This window comes from Hyperoodon ampullatus (assembly GCF_949752795.1).
Source record: "Hyperoodon ampullatus genome assembly, chromosome: 4".
In the NCBI taxonomy this organism is placed as follows: domain Eukaryota; kingdom Metazoa; phylum Chordata; class Mammalia; order Artiodactyla; family Ziphiidae; genus Hyperoodon; species Hyperoodon ampullatus.
The window spans coordinates 97,822,329-97,844,980 of NC_136917.1; the positions used below are offsets into that span (position 1 = coordinate 97,822,329).

A 22,652-nucleotide genomic window follows, 5' to 3' on the forward strand; every position below is an offset into this window, starting at 1 on the left:
GTGGGATGCAGTAAAAGCAGTTCTAAGAGGGAAGTTTATAGTGATACTATCTTACCTCAGGAAAGAAGAAACATCTCAAATAAATAATCTAACCTTACACCTAAAGCAACTAGAGAAGGAAGAACAAACAAAACCTAAAGTCAGTAGAAGGAAAGAAATTATAAAGATCAGAGCAGAAATAAATGGAATTGAGACAAAGAAAACCATAGAAAATATCAATGAAACTGAAAGCTGGTACTTTGAAAAGATAAACAAAATTGATAAACCTTTAGCCAGACTCAGCAAGAAAAAAAGGGAGAGGGCTCAAATCAGTAAAACTAGAAATGAAAAAGAAGTTACAATGGAAACCACAGAAATACAAAGGATCATAAGAGACTACTACAAGCAACTATATGCCAATAAAATGGACAACCTAGAAGAAATGGACAAATTCTTAGAGAGGTACAATCTCCCAAGACTGAACCAGGAAGAAATAGAAAATATGAACAGACCAATCACAAGTAATGAAATTGAAACTGTGACTAAAAAACTCCCAACAAACAAAAGTCCAGGACCAGATGGCTTCACAGGCAAATTCTATCAAACATTTAGTGAAGAGTTAACACCTATCCTTCTGAAACTATTCCAAAAAATCGCAGAGGAAGGAACACTCCCAAACTCACTCTATGAGGCCACCATCAACCTGATACCAAAACCAGACAAAGAACCACCAAAAAAGTAAATTATAGGCCAGTATCACTGATGAACATAGATGCAAAAATCCTCAACAAAATACTAGCAAACCGAATCCAACAACACATTAAAAGGACAATCTACCACAATCAAGTGAGGTTTATCCCAGGGATGCAAGAATTTTTCAATATCTGCAAATCAATCAATGTGATACACTACGTCAACAAACTGAAGAATAAAAACCATATGATCATCTCAATAGATGCAGAAAAAGCTTTTGACAAAATTCAACACCCATTTATGATAAAAACTCTGCAGAAAGTGGGCACAGAGGGAACATACCACAACATAATAAAGCCCATATATGACAAACCTACAGCTAACAACATACTCAACAGTGAAGAGCCAAAAGCATTTCCTCTAAGATCAGGAACAAGATAAGGATGTCCAGTCTCACTGCTTTTATTCAACATAGCTTTGGAAGTCCTAGCCACAGCAATAAGAAAAAGAAATAAAAAGAATCCAAACTGGAAAAGAAGAAGTAAAAATGTCACCGTTTGCAGATGACATGATACTATACCTAGGAAATCCTAAAGATGCTACCAGGAAACTACTAGAGCTAATCAATGAATCTGGTAAAGTGCATGATACAAAATTAATACAGAGAAATCTGTTGCATTTCTATACACTAACAACAAAAGATCAGAAAAAGAAATTAAGCAAAGAATCCCATTTACCATCGCATCAAAAGAATAAAATACCTAGGAATAAACCTACCTAAGGAGGCAAAAGACCTGTACTCCAGAAACTATAGGACGCTGATGAAAGAAATCAAAGATGACATGAACAAATGGGAAGAAATACCATGTTCTTGCATTGGAAGAAGCAATATTTTCAAAATGACTATACTACCCAAGGCAATCTACAGACTCAATATAACTTATCAAATTACCAATGGCATTTTTCACAGAACTAGAACAAAATTTTCAAAAATTTGTATGAAAACACAAAAGACATTGAATATCCAAAGCAATTTTGAGAAAGAGAAACAGAACTGGAGGAATCAGGCTCCCTGACTTCAGACTATACTGCAAAGCTACAGTCATCAAAACAGTATGGTACCAGCATAAAACCAGAAATATAGATCAATGGAACAGTATAGAAAGCCCAGAAATAAACCCACGCACCTATGATCAATAAATCTACAACAAAGGAGGCAAGACTATATCATGGAGAAAAGACAGTTTCTTCAATAAATGGTGCTGGGAAAAGTAGACAGCTAAATGTAAGAGAATGAAATTAGAAAATTCTCTAACACCATACACAAAAATAAACTCAGAATGGATTAAAGACCCAAATGTAAGACCAGATACTATAAAATTCTCAGAGGAAAACATAGGCAGAACACACTTTGACATAAATCACAGCAATACCTTTTTGGATCCGTCTCCTAGAGTAATGGAAGTAAAAACAAAAATAAACAAATGGGACCTAATTAAACTTAAAAGCTTTTGTACAGTTAAGAAAACCATAAACAAAATGAAAAGGCAACCTACAGAATGCAAGAAAATGTTTGCAAATGATGTGACCGACAAGGGATTAATCTCCAAAATTTACAGACAGCTCATGCAACTCAATATCAAAAAAAACAAACAACCCAATCAAAAAATGGGCAGAATGCCTAAATAGATATTGCTCCAAAGAAGACATACAGATGGGCCAAGAGGGACATCAAAAGATGCCCAACATTGCTAATTATTAGAGAAATGCAAATGAAAACTACAATGAGATATCACCTCACACCAGTCAGAATGGCCATCATCAAAAAGTCTACCAACAATAAGTGCTGGAGAGGGTGTGGAGAAAAGAGAACCCTCCTACACTGTTGGTGGGAATGTGAATTGGTACAACCACTATGGAGAACAGTATGGAGGTTCCTTAAGAAACTAAAAATAAGGGCTTCCCTGGTGGCTCAGTGGTTGAGAATCCGCCTGCCGATGCAGGGGACACGGGTTCGTGCCCCGGTTTGGGAAGATCCCACATGCCGTGGAGCGGCTGGGCCCATGAGCCATGGCCACTGAGCCTGCGCATCGGAGCCTGTGCTCCGCAATGGGAGAGGCCACAACAGTGAGAGGCCCGTGTACCACAAAAATAGATAAATAAAATAAAATAAAATAAAATAAAAAAGAAACTAAAAATAGAGCTACCAGATGATCTAGCTATCCCACTCCTAAGCATATATCCAGAGAAAACAATGGTTCAAAGGGATACATGCACCCCAGTGTTTATTGCAGCACTGTTTACAATAGCCAAGACATGGAAGTAACCTAAATGTCTGTCGACAGATGAATGGATAAAGAAGATGGGGTACATATATACAATGGAATATTACTCAGCCATTAAAAAGAATGAAATAATGCCATTTGCGGCAATGTGGATGGACCTGGAGATTATCATACTAAGTGAAGTAAGTCAGACAGAGAAAGACAATATCACATGATATCACTTACATGCAGAATCTAAAAAAAATGATACAAATGAACTTATTTACAAAACAGAAACAGACTCATAGACTTAGAAAACAAACTTATGGTTATTAAAGGGGAAAGGTGGGGGTGAGAGATAAATTGGGAGTTTGGGATTGACATATACACACTAGTATGTTTAAAATAGATAACCAACAAGGACCTACTGTATAGCACAGGGAACTCTCTCAATATTCTGTAATAATCTAAATGGGAAAAGAATTTGAAAAAGAATAGATACATGTATATGTAAAACTGAATGACTTTGCTGTACACCTGAAACTAATACAATATTGTAAATCAACTACACTCCAATGTAAAAAAAAATTTCTTAAAATTAAAGTTAAAAAAAAATTTAAAAAGCAGCACACCAAGATAAGATGATTAATGAGAGTAGTGTGATTGAAATCCACCAAGGAAAGAGAATCGAGGCAAAAAGTGGTCCTGAGTCGGCCACTGGTGACACTTCATCATGTGCATCTTATTTTTGTCTCTCCCTCCTTCTCTCTTCTACTTTCCTCTCTCTCTCTTCTCTTCATCCAGTTCCGCAGGAGTGCCAGGAATTCTCATGATTCATGCTTAGCAATGGCTGAAGTGTTTGCTGACACTTACTCTGGATAACAGGGCACACTTGAAATAATCATTCGTCCTCAAGCTGAGAGTCAGCGGGGATGGATTATAATCAGGCATTGTGTCAAATGCAAACCAAAATAATAAAACAGAAATCCTATATTTCTGGCTCTCCTTTCTCTCCTTACTTTAATTTTCATGGACTCTAGGTTCAATGAGAATTTTTTTTTGGGGGGGGTAAATATTTCTACTACAGTCTTAAGATTATTTTAAGATTAAGGTCAGATTTTTTTTCATTTTTTAAGATTAAGCTTGGTATAAATAAGTAGTGACAGCTAATAGATTAATTACAGATCAGTTAACATATATTTTGAAAATAATTAAGAAATTAATGTAAATGTAAATTACTAAGTAAAAACATAACTTTAAATTAAAAATAAATTTAAAAATTAAAATGAGTGCTAAATGACCTTTATAAGAGCTCAGAGTTGGACAGTGTGTTTCAAGATATTTGCAATGTCCTTTAAAGAAAAGTTCAAGATGAGGCCATAGGATCCCTCAGTAGCACTAAATTATGGTGCCAGTACTAAATTATGGCATAGGATCCTACTTGGGATAGTAAAGTTACAAGGAAAATAGAAAGCAAAATTATGTGGGTAATTTTAAATAAGGGAAATTTGATAATAATGGAGCTGGGGTAGCTCTTAAAGGCACTAAAGACTATTAGCTCATAAGAATTAGTTGAGAGCATCTTGAGAATGCTCTCTCTTTAATCTTGCATCCCAAAACATTCCCAAGAAACATAGTTTGAGTCATGGTAATTAGGGGAGACGGTTTAAGGCAGCTCTTAACTCTTCAGAACTAGGCTTACTCCAGGTGGCAATCACACTGGAGGACATGCTTGTATTTTTTCTTCTGAAATTCCAAGAAATTATCATCAGAATAAATCCCTTGACAAAGGTTGACAAAGGTTTATCAATAAGATGGTGCCCCACATGACTCAAATTTCAGAAAGAAACTTCAGAAAGCATCTGAAATAACCAGTATCTGTATCACTTCTTTCTATGTTCACTTAGTGTAACCTTTCTCATTCTTAAATTTAGTTTTAAGTGGCCAGGATAATAAAACCATTTTAGTAAGAAATTAAGAATTTATATTCTTTTCTAGATCCAGAGAAATGTATTTAGAGAAATTATCTAACAATTTAAAAAACTCAAGTCTAGAACCAAAAACACTCTCGCTGACTACTCTTTTCTAGATATTCTAAAATGACGTATAAGTGTATAGATGGTGTTTGAGGCGAATACTGAAAGGAAAGCTGAGTTTCCAATGACTCTCATTAATTAGGAAGAAAACGTTTACTTCCATAGCCTAAGTTTCCTAGGACACATAACCCATCTGTCAACAGCCCACATTCATTTTGCTTAACCATATAATCAACTGAAAGGCATTCACCCAAGTTGACCATTGAAGATTCTCCATACCTTGGTTTCTGTGGGATTCATACTGGAAGACTTCCTGGTTGAAGCAGAGGAAGTTGTCACCTAGACAGGAAAGAAATAAGAAGTTTAATTATAGTTAACCTACAACCTTCTTTGTCCTTCAGGTCCTTTTAACCATACTTACTCTTAACTCTTTACCTTGGTTTTACCTCACCTAGAGTACCACTCCCATAAAAGTTCAGTATGTGGTGTTGCCCAGTGGGTAAAAAGCCTTTGTAACCAGATCAAATGGGTTCAGATTTGGAGTGTGCTACTTACTAAATAATCTTGGGCAAGCTACTTAAATTTTCTGATCTTTGGTTTCCCCTTTCTCAATTTTTGTTCCATAGGTAACAATTACCTTCTAAGTTTATTACTGCCTGATATTTAAGTACTCAGTAAATATTATTCTAATTATTGCTTATTATTTTCAGAAAGAACATAGACTTTGAAACTTACAGAATTTTGTTCAAATGCCAGCTTTGCCCATTACTAGCTCTGTGACTTTGGGTCTTAGTTTTCCAAGTATATAAAATGGGGCCTATAATGTCTATTTTGCAGGGTTGTAATTATTTGCGATAATGTGGGTAAAATGCCTGGCACACTGTAGGTGTTCATTAAATTGCTAGTGCATTATTCCTGAGCTATTGTAAGATAGACAAGTAGGCATAGCTCTGGGAAATAGGCTCAGGTAGATTAGAATCGTCATGTAAGGAAGAGAAGGTGGGAGATGGTGTTGCAGAGGGGATATTGCTATATTATCTGTCTCATCTAGGCTCCTCCCTGGAGGGCAAAAGGTGATGAATGGTAACTGAAGTATTCAAGAAACACCTTTCCTAGGGATGTAGAGTCAGCCCCTGCAATCTAATCACCCAAGCAGGGGGATGTGCATGTGGACACTTGCATGGTACTGAGAAATACGTACTCTAGTAACCTGTATTACACTGGTTAATATTAAATTCACAATTACATTCTTTGTGAATTCCAACTCAGGCTCATTTAAACCTCCTTAACATTTGAGTCCATTAGGTTTTAGAGCCCAGGGATTCCATCTGGCACCAGCTGTCTTCTTAAGTAACTGGCTGTCAGTAAACAGTTGCTCCCTGCCAGCAGCACCCAGAGCCCCATCCCCTGATGCCTGGCCCTGAGCCACTTCAGAAGCTCAGTCCCCGGGCAGGATGGACCCATCCCTGCTGGTGCCCCAGCTCCCCTACCTCGACACACCACACTCAAGGTGACTGCGTGAACCCACTATAACCCATGGCCCATGAACATGATCACTTTCCCCACCGACCTCATTTAATGTGGAGCATGTTGGTGCTTAGAGTTAAATTGCCACATTTTACAGATAAAAGCCCAAAGCTTTAGTATACTGACTTTTCAAACATAGTCATATGAACTTAACTATTCCTGAGCACCCTCCCACCCCAAAACACACACACACACACACACACACACACACACACACACACACACACACACCTTGTCACTGTGGCAGGCATGTGCTGTCTCTCTCACACTCTCTTCAGGATAAAGAACTGGAAGATGTACCAAAGTAGATTTCCCTCATCAAATTAATGGACAAATATGTGAATATTCATTTTTCCTGGAGAATTTTTTTTAATTTGTGGGGATTAACATACCCATATCTATACAATTCTGTCTTTCCACAAGTAGAATTGGTTGTACAAAGGTCCATTCAAACTCAAGAAGTTCCACTTAGCTACATCCCACTCCTTCAGTGATTTCCCTCAGCCATCTAAAACCACCCAAGACAAACACTCCACACAAAGGTTCTTTTTAAGCTGCAAATCTTCGGGTGAACATTCATTTATTTTCTAAACATCCAAGTTTATTAAAAACATTCCTGAAATTACATAGCCTTGGGTTTTCCAATCTGCCTTACTGCTTTATTAAGCAATAGCTGGAAGGGATCCTTAAATCCTAGAAAGAAGACTTTCAAAGGCTCACCAAGGACAGCAAAATCTCCATGGAATGCCTATAAATAAGCATGGAGCGGGCTCTAATGGGAAATTAGCTGAAGGCCTTGGCCACACCTGTTCTCAGCATAGATTCCTCCGTGAAAGTTTTATCCCATCACTAAGACACTAAACATTTTGAAACTAAAATAGGAAAACCACTTCATGGGGGCTGGAAATGAGGAAAATATTCCCACCCTGTTATGGGCTGGTTCAACTCTGGCTAAGTGTAGTGTGTTCAATTTTCATTTTATTTGTAAAGACAAGGAAAGTTTACTATTTGTTATGCCTACTAGGGGATTATATACACTTTCAATTTAAATCTTCTACATGGTTTGACTTTCTAATCATAGGTGTGAATAACTTATAATTTAAGAATTTTGAAGAGTTAACCCATAAATCTTTGAAGAAGCTTAGAGAAAAACTTTGAATATGTAGGCTTTAAACAGATGAAGAAAATGGTATCTTATAAAGATTAAGTGACTCATCAAAGTTTACCACAGTTCACTGGCTCCCTAAGTATTTATCCAGAACATAGTTTGTGTCAAGTACTGTGTTAGCTGATGGGAAACTGACAGACCTGTCTCTGACCTTGTGAAAGTTACAGTCTGGTCAGAGATGACATTAATAGACTAACCACTTCAATCCCACTCCTGGGCATATATGTGGACAAAACTATAATTCAAAAAGACACATGCACCCCTATGTTCATAGCAGCACAATTTACAATAGCCAGACATGACAAAAACCTAAATGTCCATCAACAAAAGAAAGGATAAAGAAGATGTGGTGTATATGTATATATATATATGTATATACACACACACACATACAATGCCATTTACAGCAACATGGATGGACCTAGAGATTACCATACTAAGTGAAGTAAGTCAGAAAGAGAAAGACAAATACCATATGATATCACTTACATGTGGAATCTAAAATATGACACAAATGAAATTATCTATGAAATGGAAACAGACTCACAGACATAGAGAACAGATTTGTGGTTGCCAAGGGGGAGAGGGATGGAGATTAGCAGATGCAAACTATTATATATAGGATGGATAAACAACAAGGTCTTACTGTGTAGCACAGGTAACTATATTGAATATCCTGTGATAAACCATAATGGAAAAGGATATGAAAAAGAATGTGTATACATATGTATAACTGAATCACTTCACTGTACAGCAGAAATTAACACAACCTTGTAAATCAACTATACTTCAATGAAATAGATTTAAAAAAAGAATAACCACTTTAGTAATTACTTGTGATAAGTGCTATAAAGGAAAATCACAGGGTCCCATGAGAACACAGACTAGCAACCAGATCTAATTCAGGGGACAGTCAGGACAGGTGATGCTGAAGAAGTGACAGTTAATGTGGAGATTGAAGGATAAGCAGGCATCACCCAGGCAGAAGGCGGGGAGGACCCTCCGAGCTGTCTGTGCCAGGGCTGAGCCAGGCCCCCTGACTTTTAAACCAGTGACTCTCTGCTGCAGGACCGACCACTCAGCCAGTCCTAACATCAAGGCATAGCCAGTTTTAAAGCAACATCAGTGCTCATATACCAAAATCTCTCTATGGAATTAGGACTGTATACCAGACTAAAGTGCGGCCATAACAATACTCTCCCTCCTAAATGACCCATGCAAATCTCTTGACATCCAGAGTATTATGAATCATTTATCATCTTAAATTAAGGCATAAATCAGAGTAACAAAGAACAGAGAAAAAGTACTTTAATATAATTATTTTCCACCCACCCACTCAACAATTGTTGTTTAAAAAGGAATGAGCCTGGGGCTGAGGATACACAATGAATAAGTCACTGTCACAGCCTTGAAAGAGTTCACAGTCCAGCTCAATAAACAGACATCAAGCAGGTTTAGTTACAACTTAAGTGCTCTAACAGGTATGAAGAAAATCCTAGGTGACCGAAGAAATGTTTTGGTTCTAAGTCAGTTGTAGGCCCACCTGAAGTAACCTTACTGTGTTGTCAAATCTCATTAAAACAAAGCAATATCGATAAAAGAAAGTAATTGCAGCCTAGAAAAAATTAATATTTAATCCTGTACTTAACCAGTATGGCACGTTACGTTCTGGCTTCTTTATTCAACAAAAACCTCTTTAACTTTGTTTACTTGCTACAATAAGAATTTTGGAGTTTACTGCAGGAAGTGATTAGAGATATGAGGGGGAGATGGTATGCTTTTAAGACCCTTGAAAAATGGAAACTGCTTTCCTTTTTCACATATATTTTGCAAAGGTCTCCCATACTACAGCCTTTTAGCTCTCTCACCCGTTCTGGCTACACTAGTCTTCGCACGTGTCACTCCCATGCACATGCCTCCCTCTAAAGTAGAGCCAGCGATGATGACTCCTGTTGCCCACTGTATCACACAGAAATCCTTTCTCTTGCCTTTAAAGACCGCTAGTCTCCAATCCCACTGCATCTCCGAGCGCAGAACATCTGCTCCAGGCAGCCAGCCTGCCCATCCCTTTCTCAGAGCACAGCTCTCTCACCTCCCCCTTTATGTTTTTTTTCACATAAGTGCCACTGGTTGGGATGCTTCTCTTCCCCAAATATCTGAATCTTACATGCCCTTCCTTTCAGGTGTATCTCACTAGCGCCAGCCCTGGATTGTAACTTCCAAACCACTGCAATCCTAAGTGGGCATCCATCTGCCTTCGCCAATCCCCGCTCACTTACAGTACCATATACAGGTAAGTAATGACTTAATTGCGGCATGAAGTGTCTCCTCCACCATATGGGGTCCCTTTAAAAGGGCTGTCTGTTGGGTACACTAATCTGCTCACCCCCACTCTTACTCACGGCAGGTTTCTCTCCAAGGCTTTCCCTTGATTCTGCAGGATGCCTAGTGAGGCTGCACGAGAAGAGAAGCAAGACCTAGGACCAACCCAACGATCCTGTGACGCTGGATGTGAGTGGAGAGGGTTGTGAGCTCGCCCACAGGTCCTGGCTGGACCCAAGGGCTTCTTCAGAAGGGGCGGGGTCCTAGAGGGCTTACTCATCCATTCTACTGCCATTAAATCTGGCTGATGAAAAAGTCATTCCCTCGGCTCCTTACCTCTGTCTCCCACGTCATAGAGTCTTTTCACTTGCTTGGGCTTGCAAAAGACAATCAGCTTCCTTCCAGGCACTGTCTGCTGGTTCATGGGAATCCTCCCCTCCAGTCACTCAGCCTCACTTTGATCTCCCTCCTTGCCCCAGCTCAGTTCAGAAAGTGCACCCAGACTGCACCCAGCAGATGAGTCAACGGCTGCCCCTCACCCCATACCTTGCTTCCTCTCCCCACCTCTCACTGCCAGCGTTCCCACAGCCTCCCACCGGCAGCACCAGTCACCCTTCACACACCCCAGCTGCCTTTGTTTGTGGAGGGTTACTGAGAATGCCAGCCCACATACGTGCTGCCCTTTTCCACCTGATAATCCATCCGCAGTTTCATTCTGAATCACTGACCATCCTCTTCCCCAGGGCTGCTGTGACACAGGGAGCTCCAGGTCCAATCCCCAGCCCTCTGACCTGTTTCCTTCTGGAAGCCTTTTCCACTTGCTCCATTCTTCTCTGCGTTCTTTAATATTTAGTCACAAACCCTCTGCCTTCTCTGTTATATTACTACATCCTCGGAGAGTTGATTTCTCCCCATGACTTTATTATTTTTTAATACATTTATTTATCTATTTACTTTTGGCTGCATTGGGTCTTCATTGCTGTGCGTGGGGGCTACTCTTTGTTGCAGTGTGCGGGCTTCTCATTGCAGTGGCTCCTCTTGTTGCAGAGCAGGGGCTCTAGGTGCGCCGGCTTCAGTAGTTGTGGTGCTTAGCTGCTCCGCGGCATGTGGGATCTTCCCGGACCAGGGCTCGAACCCGTGTCCCCTGCATTGGCAGGCGAATTCTTAACCACTGCGCCACCAGGGAAGTCCCTCTTCCCCCCCCCACCCTTGACTTTAAATATCATTTACTATGTGAACAGTTCTCCATACTTTATCAGCAGCCCTACTTTATTACCAGACAAGATTATTTTACCTTAAAGGGAGGAAGCCAAGAAAGTCAGATGCAGCCTCAAATGCCTACTCCAGCACTTATTCATTCACATTAATTATCCTCCCAGAAGCCTTCAACCTCATCAAAATGGGAATAATACCACCTGCCTCTGGAGTTGCTATAAGGGCCAAATGACGTAATTCAGGGAAACTAATCTGCCGCTGAATTGCTTGGAGTCTGCCTCCAAGTCCTCATTACCATTCCATCCTTTTAATTTCTTTCCCTGCCCACACTTTCCCTGGTCTAATCAGGTATCTCTCACACCTGGATTACATCAAGGCCTTTCTAATAGTTTCCATGCCTTGTTCTCTCCCACCCCCATCCCCACCCCCACTTCTAGCTCCCAATCCTTTCTATCGCTGCCTAATTTACCTGAAATAAATGCATACCATGTTCCCACTCTGATGAAATACTAAACTCTCAGTGCTTTCTCACTGTCCTAGATAAGGTCCAATGTCTTCTGCCTGAACCTTAAGACTTTCCATATTTGACCTAATCTCCTCATTCCACTACGTCTCTTGCTATGCCCCACACCATGTCTCCCCACCTCCCAGGATGCTGTCCTTCCTGTCTCAGGAGAACCTCATCGGGCAGCATAACTCACTGGTTAAGAGAGTGAGAGGCAGCTCTGGACTCAAGACTGGTGGAATTCCAGCTGAATTCATGTGCAACCTCGAGCAAGTTACTTAACCTCTCTGTGCCTCAGTGTCCTCATCTATAAAATGAGAATAGTAACAATTCTTACCTTATAGGGTTGTTTTAAGGATAAGGTGATGTACATGAACCCATTACAACAGCGCTTGGCAAGTGGTAAGTGCTGGACAAATGCTAGTCGGTGTTATCATCACCATCATGCTCCCATCCACCGCTGAGGAAGCATTTCTTGTCATCCCCACGGCTGAGGAAGCCTTTCCCTGCTCAGACAGCTCCTACACTCCCCCTTGAAGATTTAGCTCAAGATATAACACCTGTATCTGCTTTAGCTCCTATTACCTTCTCAGCTCTCATATGTTTGTACGTCTCTCTTGAGCACTTAATCATATATGCTGTTGAGGGTTACTGAGTCTTTTCTAAGTGTATATCACGTCTTATCAATGAAGCTGTAAATTGATCAAGAAGCAGGGTTCATTTCTATTCTCCACAGTGCCTACCACAGTGTTTAATAGCAGAGAGGAGCTCAAAAATCACTGTTGATTCCAATATTTGTTTCCATTTTCTAATTGTCAACTAAAGTTTCATTTAAACAAAGAATGAAGTATAGTTTTAATACCTTGGTTCTTTTTTTAAAAAAATCTAGAATCAAGACTATAATTAATAAATCAGAAGAAAGGTTCAGTCTGATAGCTTCTTAGTGACGATGAGTCCACAGGTAAGTCGATTAAACCTGAAGAGCATCTGGCTTCCCATGTGGAAATACCATGCACCCCACAGGGCTATTGCGAGAGTCAATTACGTACCAAATATTAGGGCAATCTGGGCAAAGCACAAAACAAATATTAAAATTTTTTTTAATTAAGAAGTTCTGACAAATCAAAATCAAGTTAACTGATTTTTAACTTTTAAAGTTAGCTCTGCTAGATGCATAAGAGAGAAATGTATAATTTGCTTCTGAACCATAATGAGATTCTTATCTTAATAACACATCCCAAAAATGAAAGAAAAGAAATCATGGGTTTTTTTTAAAGTTCTTTCTTCACAGGATCTGTCAGACAGACCCAAACCTGAACTCCATGAGGGCAGGGACCATGCCTGTCTCAGCTGCTGCACGCACCCAAGCATCGCACACAGTAGTTGCTTAACAAGTATGTGTTAAATAAATAAATGTATACATTTGTACATGAATAAACATGAGTATTATCTGATGGCTCAAAAGCAACATTATATGAGTTTTATTCAATCATCAGAAATTTTGTCCAAAGCACAGGTCAGAAAACTGGTTAGGAAAACATAAACATCTAGTCTTTTACATCTTTATTGTCATTACCCAGTGGTTGTATAACTTTAAAAAAACGCATATACACAAAAAAATCCCTGAGCTGCTTCCTGTAAGACACCTGGAACAAACAATAGATGGCTAATGAGGGGTTTTCTAAAGAAAGCACTGACGTTCTTCACAAACACCATTCAGGGACCCAGTGAGAACAGGTTTACAGTGATGGATTATTCACTTTAGGAGATGACTATTCAGGTGCTTAGCTCTTTCTATTGTTTGCCACACGGTCACACCATGACATACCGTCTTGTCTTGCAATGCCTTTAATTATTTAAAATAATAATGGTGCTTCTAAAGAGAACTGCAATTCAGTCACCTAACAAAGTATAGTCTTTAATCGTAACAAAAAACATGATTCTGATGAAATGGGTCATCTCTGAATGAAGTTGAACCATCTCTTTCAGGGAGAACATGGCTTTGTGCCAGCAGATCTAATTAGGGCACCAACTTACATCTCAGCATGTATGTAATATAAGAGCAGGTCAATTGTGATAGGATCTTAAGTACAATATGAAGTTATAAGAGATCAGAAGAGGGAGACTATTTCTGAGGTGTGGGTTTGAAGGTGGCTAGGAAAAACTTCATAGAGGAGGTGGGAACAATTTACTTAGTATTAATTGCAGTGTGATGGGGAGGTAGGTGAGGACTATAGAATCTTCCATATGCCAGGAACTGTGGCAGGGGCTTTGGGCATCTGATTTCAATATATCTTTATAAAATCCTAGGACTTAATCATTATTATCTGCATTTTATAAACGAGAAAACTGAGGCTCAGAGAAGTTAGGTAACTTATCTAAGATCTCACAGTTAAGAAGTTGTAGAGCTTGGATCTGAACACAGACATTGACAATAATGCCCACGAACTTTTTGCTATAACAAGTTGACTCCCCTACTTTCAAAAAGTAAAATAAAAGACTTTAGTTTTACAAAACATGGAGTTGGAGCCCGAGATGGGGTAGTCATTCCAGGTGAGCAGAACAGATCGAGCAAGACTTAGAAGTGGGAAAGTAGCAGAGATAATCAGTCCAGAGTACAACCGGTTGGATGAAGTAGAACCCGGCAAAATGAGGCAAACTGAACACTGCCTGGGGGAACGGAATATGATTCTATCTCAACTGAGTATGCTATACATTCATGAACTATATTAAAATAATATAAAAATAAATATATTTAAATATAAATATATTTAAATATATTACATTAAAGATTTAACTATATTAAAATATATTTACAAACATGTTTAATTATCTTAATTAAATATAATTAAAATATATTAAGATATATTATCTTAATAATATATTATGATAAAAATAGCATGCCTGAGCTCTACTTGCTCTGGGAAGTGGAGAGCACACGCAGCTTTGGTCTCTGATGCAACCCTGCGGGCAGACCTCAAAATAAACATCCATATGTTGCCTGGCAACTGGGACAGTAGTCACAGTTGATCTGTGATGGCAATCCAAGAGCCAGAGAGACCTTAGAACACTTGGCCACACCTTGTGAGTGCCTGATTATGAGGTCTAACACAGGACCACCCCAAGTGCTTAGAAAACATCCACAAAACGCGTGAAGCTGAACTTCCAGCACTATAAAACAATTGTTTCATTTTCATTGCTTTGTGAACGCCACTTTTCCCCCTTTCCCCCTCTCTGCCCCGGGATGATTATCTTGTAAGCAAGGAAGAGAACAAGCCACGCAGCCTGGATTAGTCATCAAAGAGTAGAAATGCAGCTTTTATTTGTTTTTTAACTTGCGTCCATGCCTCTAGGGATCCTGGTTGCTTTTCTTGATGCATGAAATAATTCCAGCTATGTCTGAATTTGGCTGCCCAAGACAAAGCAGAGAAGTTAGACCCAGAAAAGACAGCCTACTTTCCTCTTGTGGCCCCTCCCCTAGTAAAGGTTTGTGCGTCTAGGATCTTCTTAAGCCTGTGAGTCACGCAGTTTCAGCAGATTAGAAGCCATATAATGAACAATGAGGAAGACAGCCCATAACAAGCTCTTTGAACTTAAGTCTTAACCTCTCTAGAACACAGTTTCCTCACCTGTAAACTGTCAGGCTTGAGAACTCTGTTGTTCTGCAACTCTAATAGGATATGCTATAAATATGTAAAGCTTATTAAATAATGTACCCAATGATAGATGTTCAAATGGGAAGCACAGGAGTATAGCCTCTGGAGTCCCATGGACCTGGGGTCTCATTCTAGCTGTGCAACTTCAAGCAAGCTGCTTAAGCTTTCCAAACTTGTGTTTTTTATTTGTTAAATGGGTATAAAGAGGACACCTACCTCATAAGATGGTAGTGAGGAGTTAATGAGGGTGTGTTTATAAAGCCTGGCCCATGGTAAGTCAGTAAACAAAAGTGATCTGTATTATTTTACAAATATCAACAGCCTCAAAAGTTCTCCTCAGTCTCAGAATGGTGGAGCACTTCTGTGGTGACCACCGACTGCTTTGAGAAGTTACACACGCATGTTGTTTATCTTAAAGAGAAAGGGCAACACTATTTTACATTATGAATTTTTGTTTTGATTGAAATGCATGGCTTGTTTATCCTAAAAGATTATGAGCACATCTAAAGCATACATGGTTACTGAAGATATGATTATTGTATAAGAATAAAAAATTCTGAGCTCTGCTGAACAGTTGCCTCAGAGCCTTTCAGCTTGTTTTCCACAGTGCTTTCAAATTCATTCCTTAGGCACAGACCTAACAGAGTGTGAGAGAAATGAGAAGTTTTATGGGTCGTTGTGTTATAAGACCAACTGCCAGCCTCAGTCTCTACAGGGATGACAGACTCAAAGTGTCTCAACGAAACTGAGAGGGCACATATGAGGAAATACTGGCATACAGCCAATTGTGTGGAGGCTGAGAGATGAGCCTGTCACGTGACTGTTCTTGCAGCTGGCTTCTCAGTGAAGCATGTTCTTAATAAGAAGGCTTAAATGACAGGAATTATTACAAAGTTCCCTTCTCCAAGATGCTTTCCAAATAACCAAAATGAAAACATGGGGTGCAATAAAACGTCGTTCTGGAAACCAGATAGGAAAAACAAATTCACAAATATACACTAACAGCAAGCTTAATCTTTGCAAATATTAAAGAGGTGATGTTATGTAGTTAGGAGAATGGCTGTGGAGCCAGACCACTTGAGTTTGAATTCCAGCTCTGCTACCAGCTGTATGACCTTGAGCAAATTCCCTAACTGCTCTGTGCCTCAGTTTCCTCATCTGTAAAGTGGAAATAATCATAATACCTTCTACCACATTTCATCCTACTTTCACCTAAAATAAAAATTCAATAGAATAGGAGAATTGATTTTAAAATAGGCTTCATTTGAAATTGATGTAAAAATATGAACAGTGCTGCTTATCCTTCAGTCTAAGCAACTGTATTCCTACACTATAAGGGAGTTTTTTGCTATGTAATTTAATTCTGCTCTTTAAAAATTTCACCATATTCAAAGATGTCTAATTCATACCTTCTCTACCGCTTATTAAGACATCTAAAGAAACTCTCTCAACAAAACTCTTATTTGCTAATTCCAATCAGTGTACAATACTCACAGAAGCAGGAAATTTCATTCATCAGAGAGAATTTCAACAGCATTAAGATATTGAGCATAATAATAGAGGGCACAATATTAATTTCTAGTGCTTTTTGAATTTAGATACAAATTCCTCTCTTGGTTATTTAAACTGCCTGGATATAACCTACTGAGTCTAGAATTTTATAAGACTGGTCTACTGAAAAGAGCACTAGAATCAAATAGAATCTTGCTATCTGTGTGACCCAGGGTAAGTTATTTAATCTCTCTGGGCCTTAGTCTTCTCATTTTAAAAATTGTCCTAATACCCACTTACCCATTTGCAAAATATGCAACTCTTAAGAGGATTAAATGAAATCCTATGTAAATCACTAACATAGTAGTTGTTTAACAAATTAATAAATGGTTGGTTTCTTTTTCTTCTTTCCACTTATTTTCATTTATCTAGATCCTGGAGAGCTCCAAACTACATACATACTGCTGGACCTAACCCCTCTCCTACAGCTTTCCAGAATTATTTTCAGATTATCAGAACTAGCTAGAACGTCTTTTGTTTCCTATTGGTTGTCTTTCCATTTTGAATAGTAACCAAATCTTCAGTTCATTGATCAGTAGAAGGTAGAGAAGTTATACACAAGCAGAAAAGATATGGTATATGGTTTATCACTGGTTCAACTGGAAATCAATCAGGGTATTTTGCCAAGATTTTTTTTTTTTTTTTTGTGGTACGCAGGCCTCTCACCTTTGTGGCCTCTCCCGTTGCGGAGCACAGCCTCCGGGCGCGCAGCCTCAGCAGCCATGGCTCACGGGCCTAGCCGCTCCGCGGCATGTGGGATCTTCCCAGTCTGGGGCACAAACCCATGTCCCCTGCATCAGCAGGCGGACTCTCAACCACTGCGCCAACAGAGAAGCCCTTGCCAAGATTTTAATTGCAAATATGTAGATCAGTGTTCATCACATTCAGTCTTTGGAAACATGTGAAGAGGTGTAAGAATATAATTGTCAGAGGACTGGAGAAGGAAACAATTCTCATTTGCAAGGCTAGGAATCCTGGCCTACCACAAGAGCATTGACAATATTCAGCACCCATTACCACAATAATTAAAAAGATTCTCAAAACCAAGGGAGGGCTCAAACTCAACAACCAAAAGAAGTTAGCCTTTCCTTGTTAATCTCTAGATATTCAGCAAGGGGTACATTGTTTCTTAGTGATGTGGATCCTTTATGGCTAAAATTCCAAACAATTAATAATCAACTAATTAATTGATTTAAAACTCAAGATTAGAGTAGGAAATCACATGGAAGACGATATAATTTTATAATATTGCTAGGGAAAAAATGATCACTAATTCTAATCAGTGAAACTATACGCAAAATATGCAGGATATTCATACACATTTAATTAATATTTAATTAAATAAAATATTCATACATATTTAATTACTTTATACTAAAATTGTACATAATGATTACAGGCAACAAATGTTATGCCAAGCTATTGGACAATGTGACTGGCCGAGCATTAACACCTTAGCTCAGTGGTTTTGGGCCCAGGAACAGAATCACTCATAGCCAGTGTGTGGGGATCAGGGGAGGGCAGCAACGGACACTTAGAAACTTACAAAAGTTCCGGAAAGGGCAGGAGGAAGAGGGAGCAAGGATTACAGCTTAAAAAGCTGTAAGCCTCCCCCAACCCCACCAAGTGATTCTCAAACTCCTTCACATGGAGAATGACTGCTTTAGGTTGTTTTAAACAAGATGGCTTTATAGGGGGTGGGTGAAATGACCACTCTTTTCTAGGGTCTATTGTTATCCACTGGCACTTTCCCTCTGATGACAAACAGCCTCTTCCTGCTTTCATTTGGTCAAAAGAAAGGTACTAGAATGCATTAGATAATAGGATAGATTCACAAAGTTACTTTTCAAAAGTACTTTCCAGCTGGCTTTGAAAGAAAGATTTTTGGTGCTGATACTGCCAGCCCAGGTTACTAAAGAGCCTATATGTTCCCTAAAAAGACAGTCCTGCAATACCCCAAGAATATCTGTCTTCACCAGTCTCGTGACCCTAAACCCTGAGGACACTTGATACTTGCGATTATGCCTGTAGTGCACACACACTTTTCTTACAACAGAAAAATATAGAACGCTGTAGACATCACCAAGCCCAACAGTGCTGTCATTTTATAGGCAGATATTCTGGACCACTAGAGAAACTCTTAATGCTATACACATCCACACATCTAGTATATAGCTCAGTTGCAAGGATTTAAGAAAAAAAAAAAAAGTGCAACTTTCAAAATATTTATTGAGTTTTCAGAAAAATAATATTTGCCTATCTCTGTAAATCAGGAGTCTAAAACTCAAATCAAAATATACGTTGGGGGATGTGAATGAGTGTATCAGGCCGGCATGAAGAGGGAGTAGGAGGCTTCATGACAAAATAGAACATGTGTTCCTCATCTAAAGGCTTTCAAACATTTTAAATACATTGTGCAGGCTTAATAAAATTAATCTGAATTCTGATTCAAGAGCCCCCTTCTGTTCCAGACACAAAGAAATACTGTATAAAATTTAACATTAAAACATTAATTAAATAAAGAGATAAATCAAGAGATGGTGAATATGAAAGAGAAGTGGAGAATTCTGGAAGATGAAAATTCTGGCAACAAGTTTCAATTTCCTGCTGTAGACCAAGGCCGCTGAACCTGATACGTCTTTGTAAATAAAATATTATGAAAAGATGCATGTCTAAAAGCATGAGGATATTTATATTCCAGGACTCTGATGATGACAAGCCATGGTAATGGCGTTATGTAAGAGGATCTTGTTTGCCCTGTTGGATATAAACACCATTTCCTATTTTCACGATAAGGAGGAAACAGAAAAGGCTTATACAACTGAAAAACACACAAATAATTTTATTCTTTGCTCCTTTGTCTGGCCACCCTTAGTGCAGCTAATAAAGAAACAATATGCAGGAGACTAAGCCCCTGGTTTCTCTGTAGGAACAGTGTTCTCCCGCAACAACTCTATTCTGGGCATCTCTGGAGGTGCCAAGGTCTCATCTAGGTCTTTATACTGAGGTCACTTGTGCAGGGGACCTTAATCCATTATAGAGTCCAAAGACTATGCCTGCACACTAAACGGGACTCAATCTCTTATAGCAACTTTGAGTGAAATGGGAGTGGTCCAGGCCCTTTCTTGGGCTCCAGAAGAGGGCCATAGGGCTTCCCTGGTGGCGCAGTGGTTGAGTCCACCTGACGATGCAGGGGACACGGGTTCGTGCCCCGGTCCGGGAAGATCCCACATGCCGCGGAGCGGCTGGGCCCGTGAGCCATGGCCGCTGAGCCTGCACGTCCGGAGCCTGTGCTCCACAACGGGAGAGGCCACAACAGTGAGAGGCCCGTGTACCGGGGAAAAAAAAAAAAAAAAGAGGGCCATAAACATCAATCATGCCAGTTCATGGGGGCCCCTCAGTATGATTCAAAAGTCTCAGCCCCTGTGAATAGCTACAGGTCTCACCAAGATTTCACTGCATTGCTAAGGTCAGAAGACGACTGCTCACAGATAGGCTCTGGCTAGCCCAACTCACTTCTTAGAGCAGCTCATCAAACTTTAACAGGTGTAAGGATTTACCTCGAGAGCTTATTAAGCCATAGATTCCTCAGTGATTCTGACTGGGTAAGTCTGAGATGGGGCTTGGGAAATCTCCATTTTTAAATAAGGATCCCAGGTGAAGTTGACGCAGATGCTCTCCAGACTACATATCATGAAACACTGAATTAGAGCATTCCACGGGGGTGCAGTACATCCCCAGGTCAAGGATTGGGAGCACCCCAGGGCCATGGATTAGTCTAGAATTATCCTACTGGCCCGCATTTTCTATTTGAGAACCAAGAAACTTCTCTTTTCTAAAGAGACCCCCAACTGTTAAAGCACAGTTCTGTGCAATTAAGGTAGCCTTGCTTTGATTACAGTCAGCTTCCTCATTCCTCAGTAGTCCATCGGCAGGACTCACTGGGAAACTCCTTATATTCCAGGACTCTGATGATGACAAGCCACAGTGTCATCACCACTCACCCATATCTTAGCCATTATGATCAGTATGTACCATGGGGCCTAGAGAACTGACGATAATTATAAGTGTGTTGGCAATATGTGAAAAAACAAAAAACTGTTTAACAAAGTTAACTTGGTTAATCAGTAAAAGCAGACCCAAATCCTCTTTCCAACGTATAAGAAATCCTCCCAGATAAAACTGTGTTCGTTTTTTTTTTAAGTGTTGCAAAGGGATCTGTGGGAAAAGAAATAAACCTTACCAACAAAACGGACCAAGCAGCACCTTTGTAACTAATGTATGCCAACTATTCCTGAGGAAGGAGTCAGTAAAAATGATAAAAGGTGAGTAGATAGGCATCTGAGGTTCTCCTTGTCTTGCTAAGGATATGTACCCACAGAGTGGCAGCTGCCAAATGCGAAATAAACTAAATTGAGACAATGTGTCCTTAGAGATAAGTGTCTGGAATCCAGGGGCAGGTTATTCTGTTGATGAGCTTGTCTGCCCTCCCCTGCACCTTAGGTTGTGTGGTGAAGAAAGAAACAGGAAGATGAGCAGCAGAAACTTGTGACCCTCAAAGCTGGCTTGGAAGACAGACAACACAGACTCAGTCAGCTGTGGGGTCTCCAGTTCAACTGTGTAGAGTGCAGGACAAATGGAAACCTCAGGTATAGCTGACACCAGATGGAAATCCGGTTTGTCTACAAGGGACAGTTGTCAAGAACATCTCATAAGAGAGCCCTAGAATGAATCAGAACTCTCTGTCCTACATAACAGCACACAGAAAAGTATACAGGGAGAGAACATAGTACCTCTACTGGTAGTTAGGGGCAAGTCTGGAAAGCTGGGATTAAGAAAATACTGAATGAGGAGAGCCAACGCTTGGGAAGTTGGATGTGTTCAGACCTCTGAAGAGTCCTGCATCCAACTGACTGGTTGCAGATCTGCTTTAAGGGACTCGTATTCCTAATGTTTATTCCCAGAAAAACAGGGCCAAGCTTAACCTCAGCCCCCTTCCCTCAACCTTCCACTGTGCTTTCATAGCACCTTGATAGCAATGCTTTTTAGCACTTTTTACACTGTGTTTTTATATTTGTTATATGGACCATACTTCACTTCTGTATTCCTAGCACCATGTCTGGCCATTGTAGAAGTTAAAAAAAAAAAGGAGTTCATTACTGATAATTTTGATTATCTACTCTTTAATCTTTAGCTAAAGGACAAACAGATAAGTTCCAAAAACTCTACTTATAAATTCTAGAGAACAAAAATGAATATTATTTTAGTTTTTCTGCCTACCCAGGATAAATTTCTAAACTAGTGCAGTGGTATCTTAAGGCTCTGTTCATATTAAGATAAAACCAATATTCTTTTTCAATTCAATAAATATTTGTTGAGAAATTACTATGTGGAAGGCACCGTGGTAGACGCGATGGGGATCCAAAGATGTGGATCCTGTCTTAAAAGGGCTCACAGTATAGTGAAAAGCTGGTATTCTAAGAACAAAGGTAACCAGAAGTAACCAAAGGTAGCCAAATGAGACTATGTAACCAAACGAGACTTTAGTGTGTGTTAACTTCACCCACTAAAACTCATTTTTTGGAAAGTATTTTATGGAGAGCTGTTCAACATATCCTGAGAAACAATACAGTGCAATGGTTAAGAGATCAGGCTCTTACTTTCTTAATCTGAAAAATGGGCATAATAAGGGTATCTACTTCATCACTGAATCATCATCACATCATGTAAAGTGTT

General features: G+C 39.5%; 1 protein-coding gene across 7 annotated transcripts in view; it reads right to left on the bottom strand.

Moving 5' to 3' along the window:
• CAST (calpastatin) overlaps nucleotides 1–22,652 on the bottom strand; it is a gene marked incomplete at its 5' end in the record, with an annotated part of 124,101 nt that overhangs the window by 58,726 nt on the left and 42,723 nt on the right. For all 7 annotated transcript variants that reach the window (XM_079701934.1, XM_079701936.1, XM_079701935.1 and 4 more), the window contains one exon: nucleotides 5,252–5,311. In XM_079701934.1, the coding sequence (XP_079558060.1) occupies nucleotides 5,252–5,311 (60 nt within the window). The remainder of the gene's footprint in view (nucleotides 1–5,251; nucleotides 5,312–22,652) is intronic.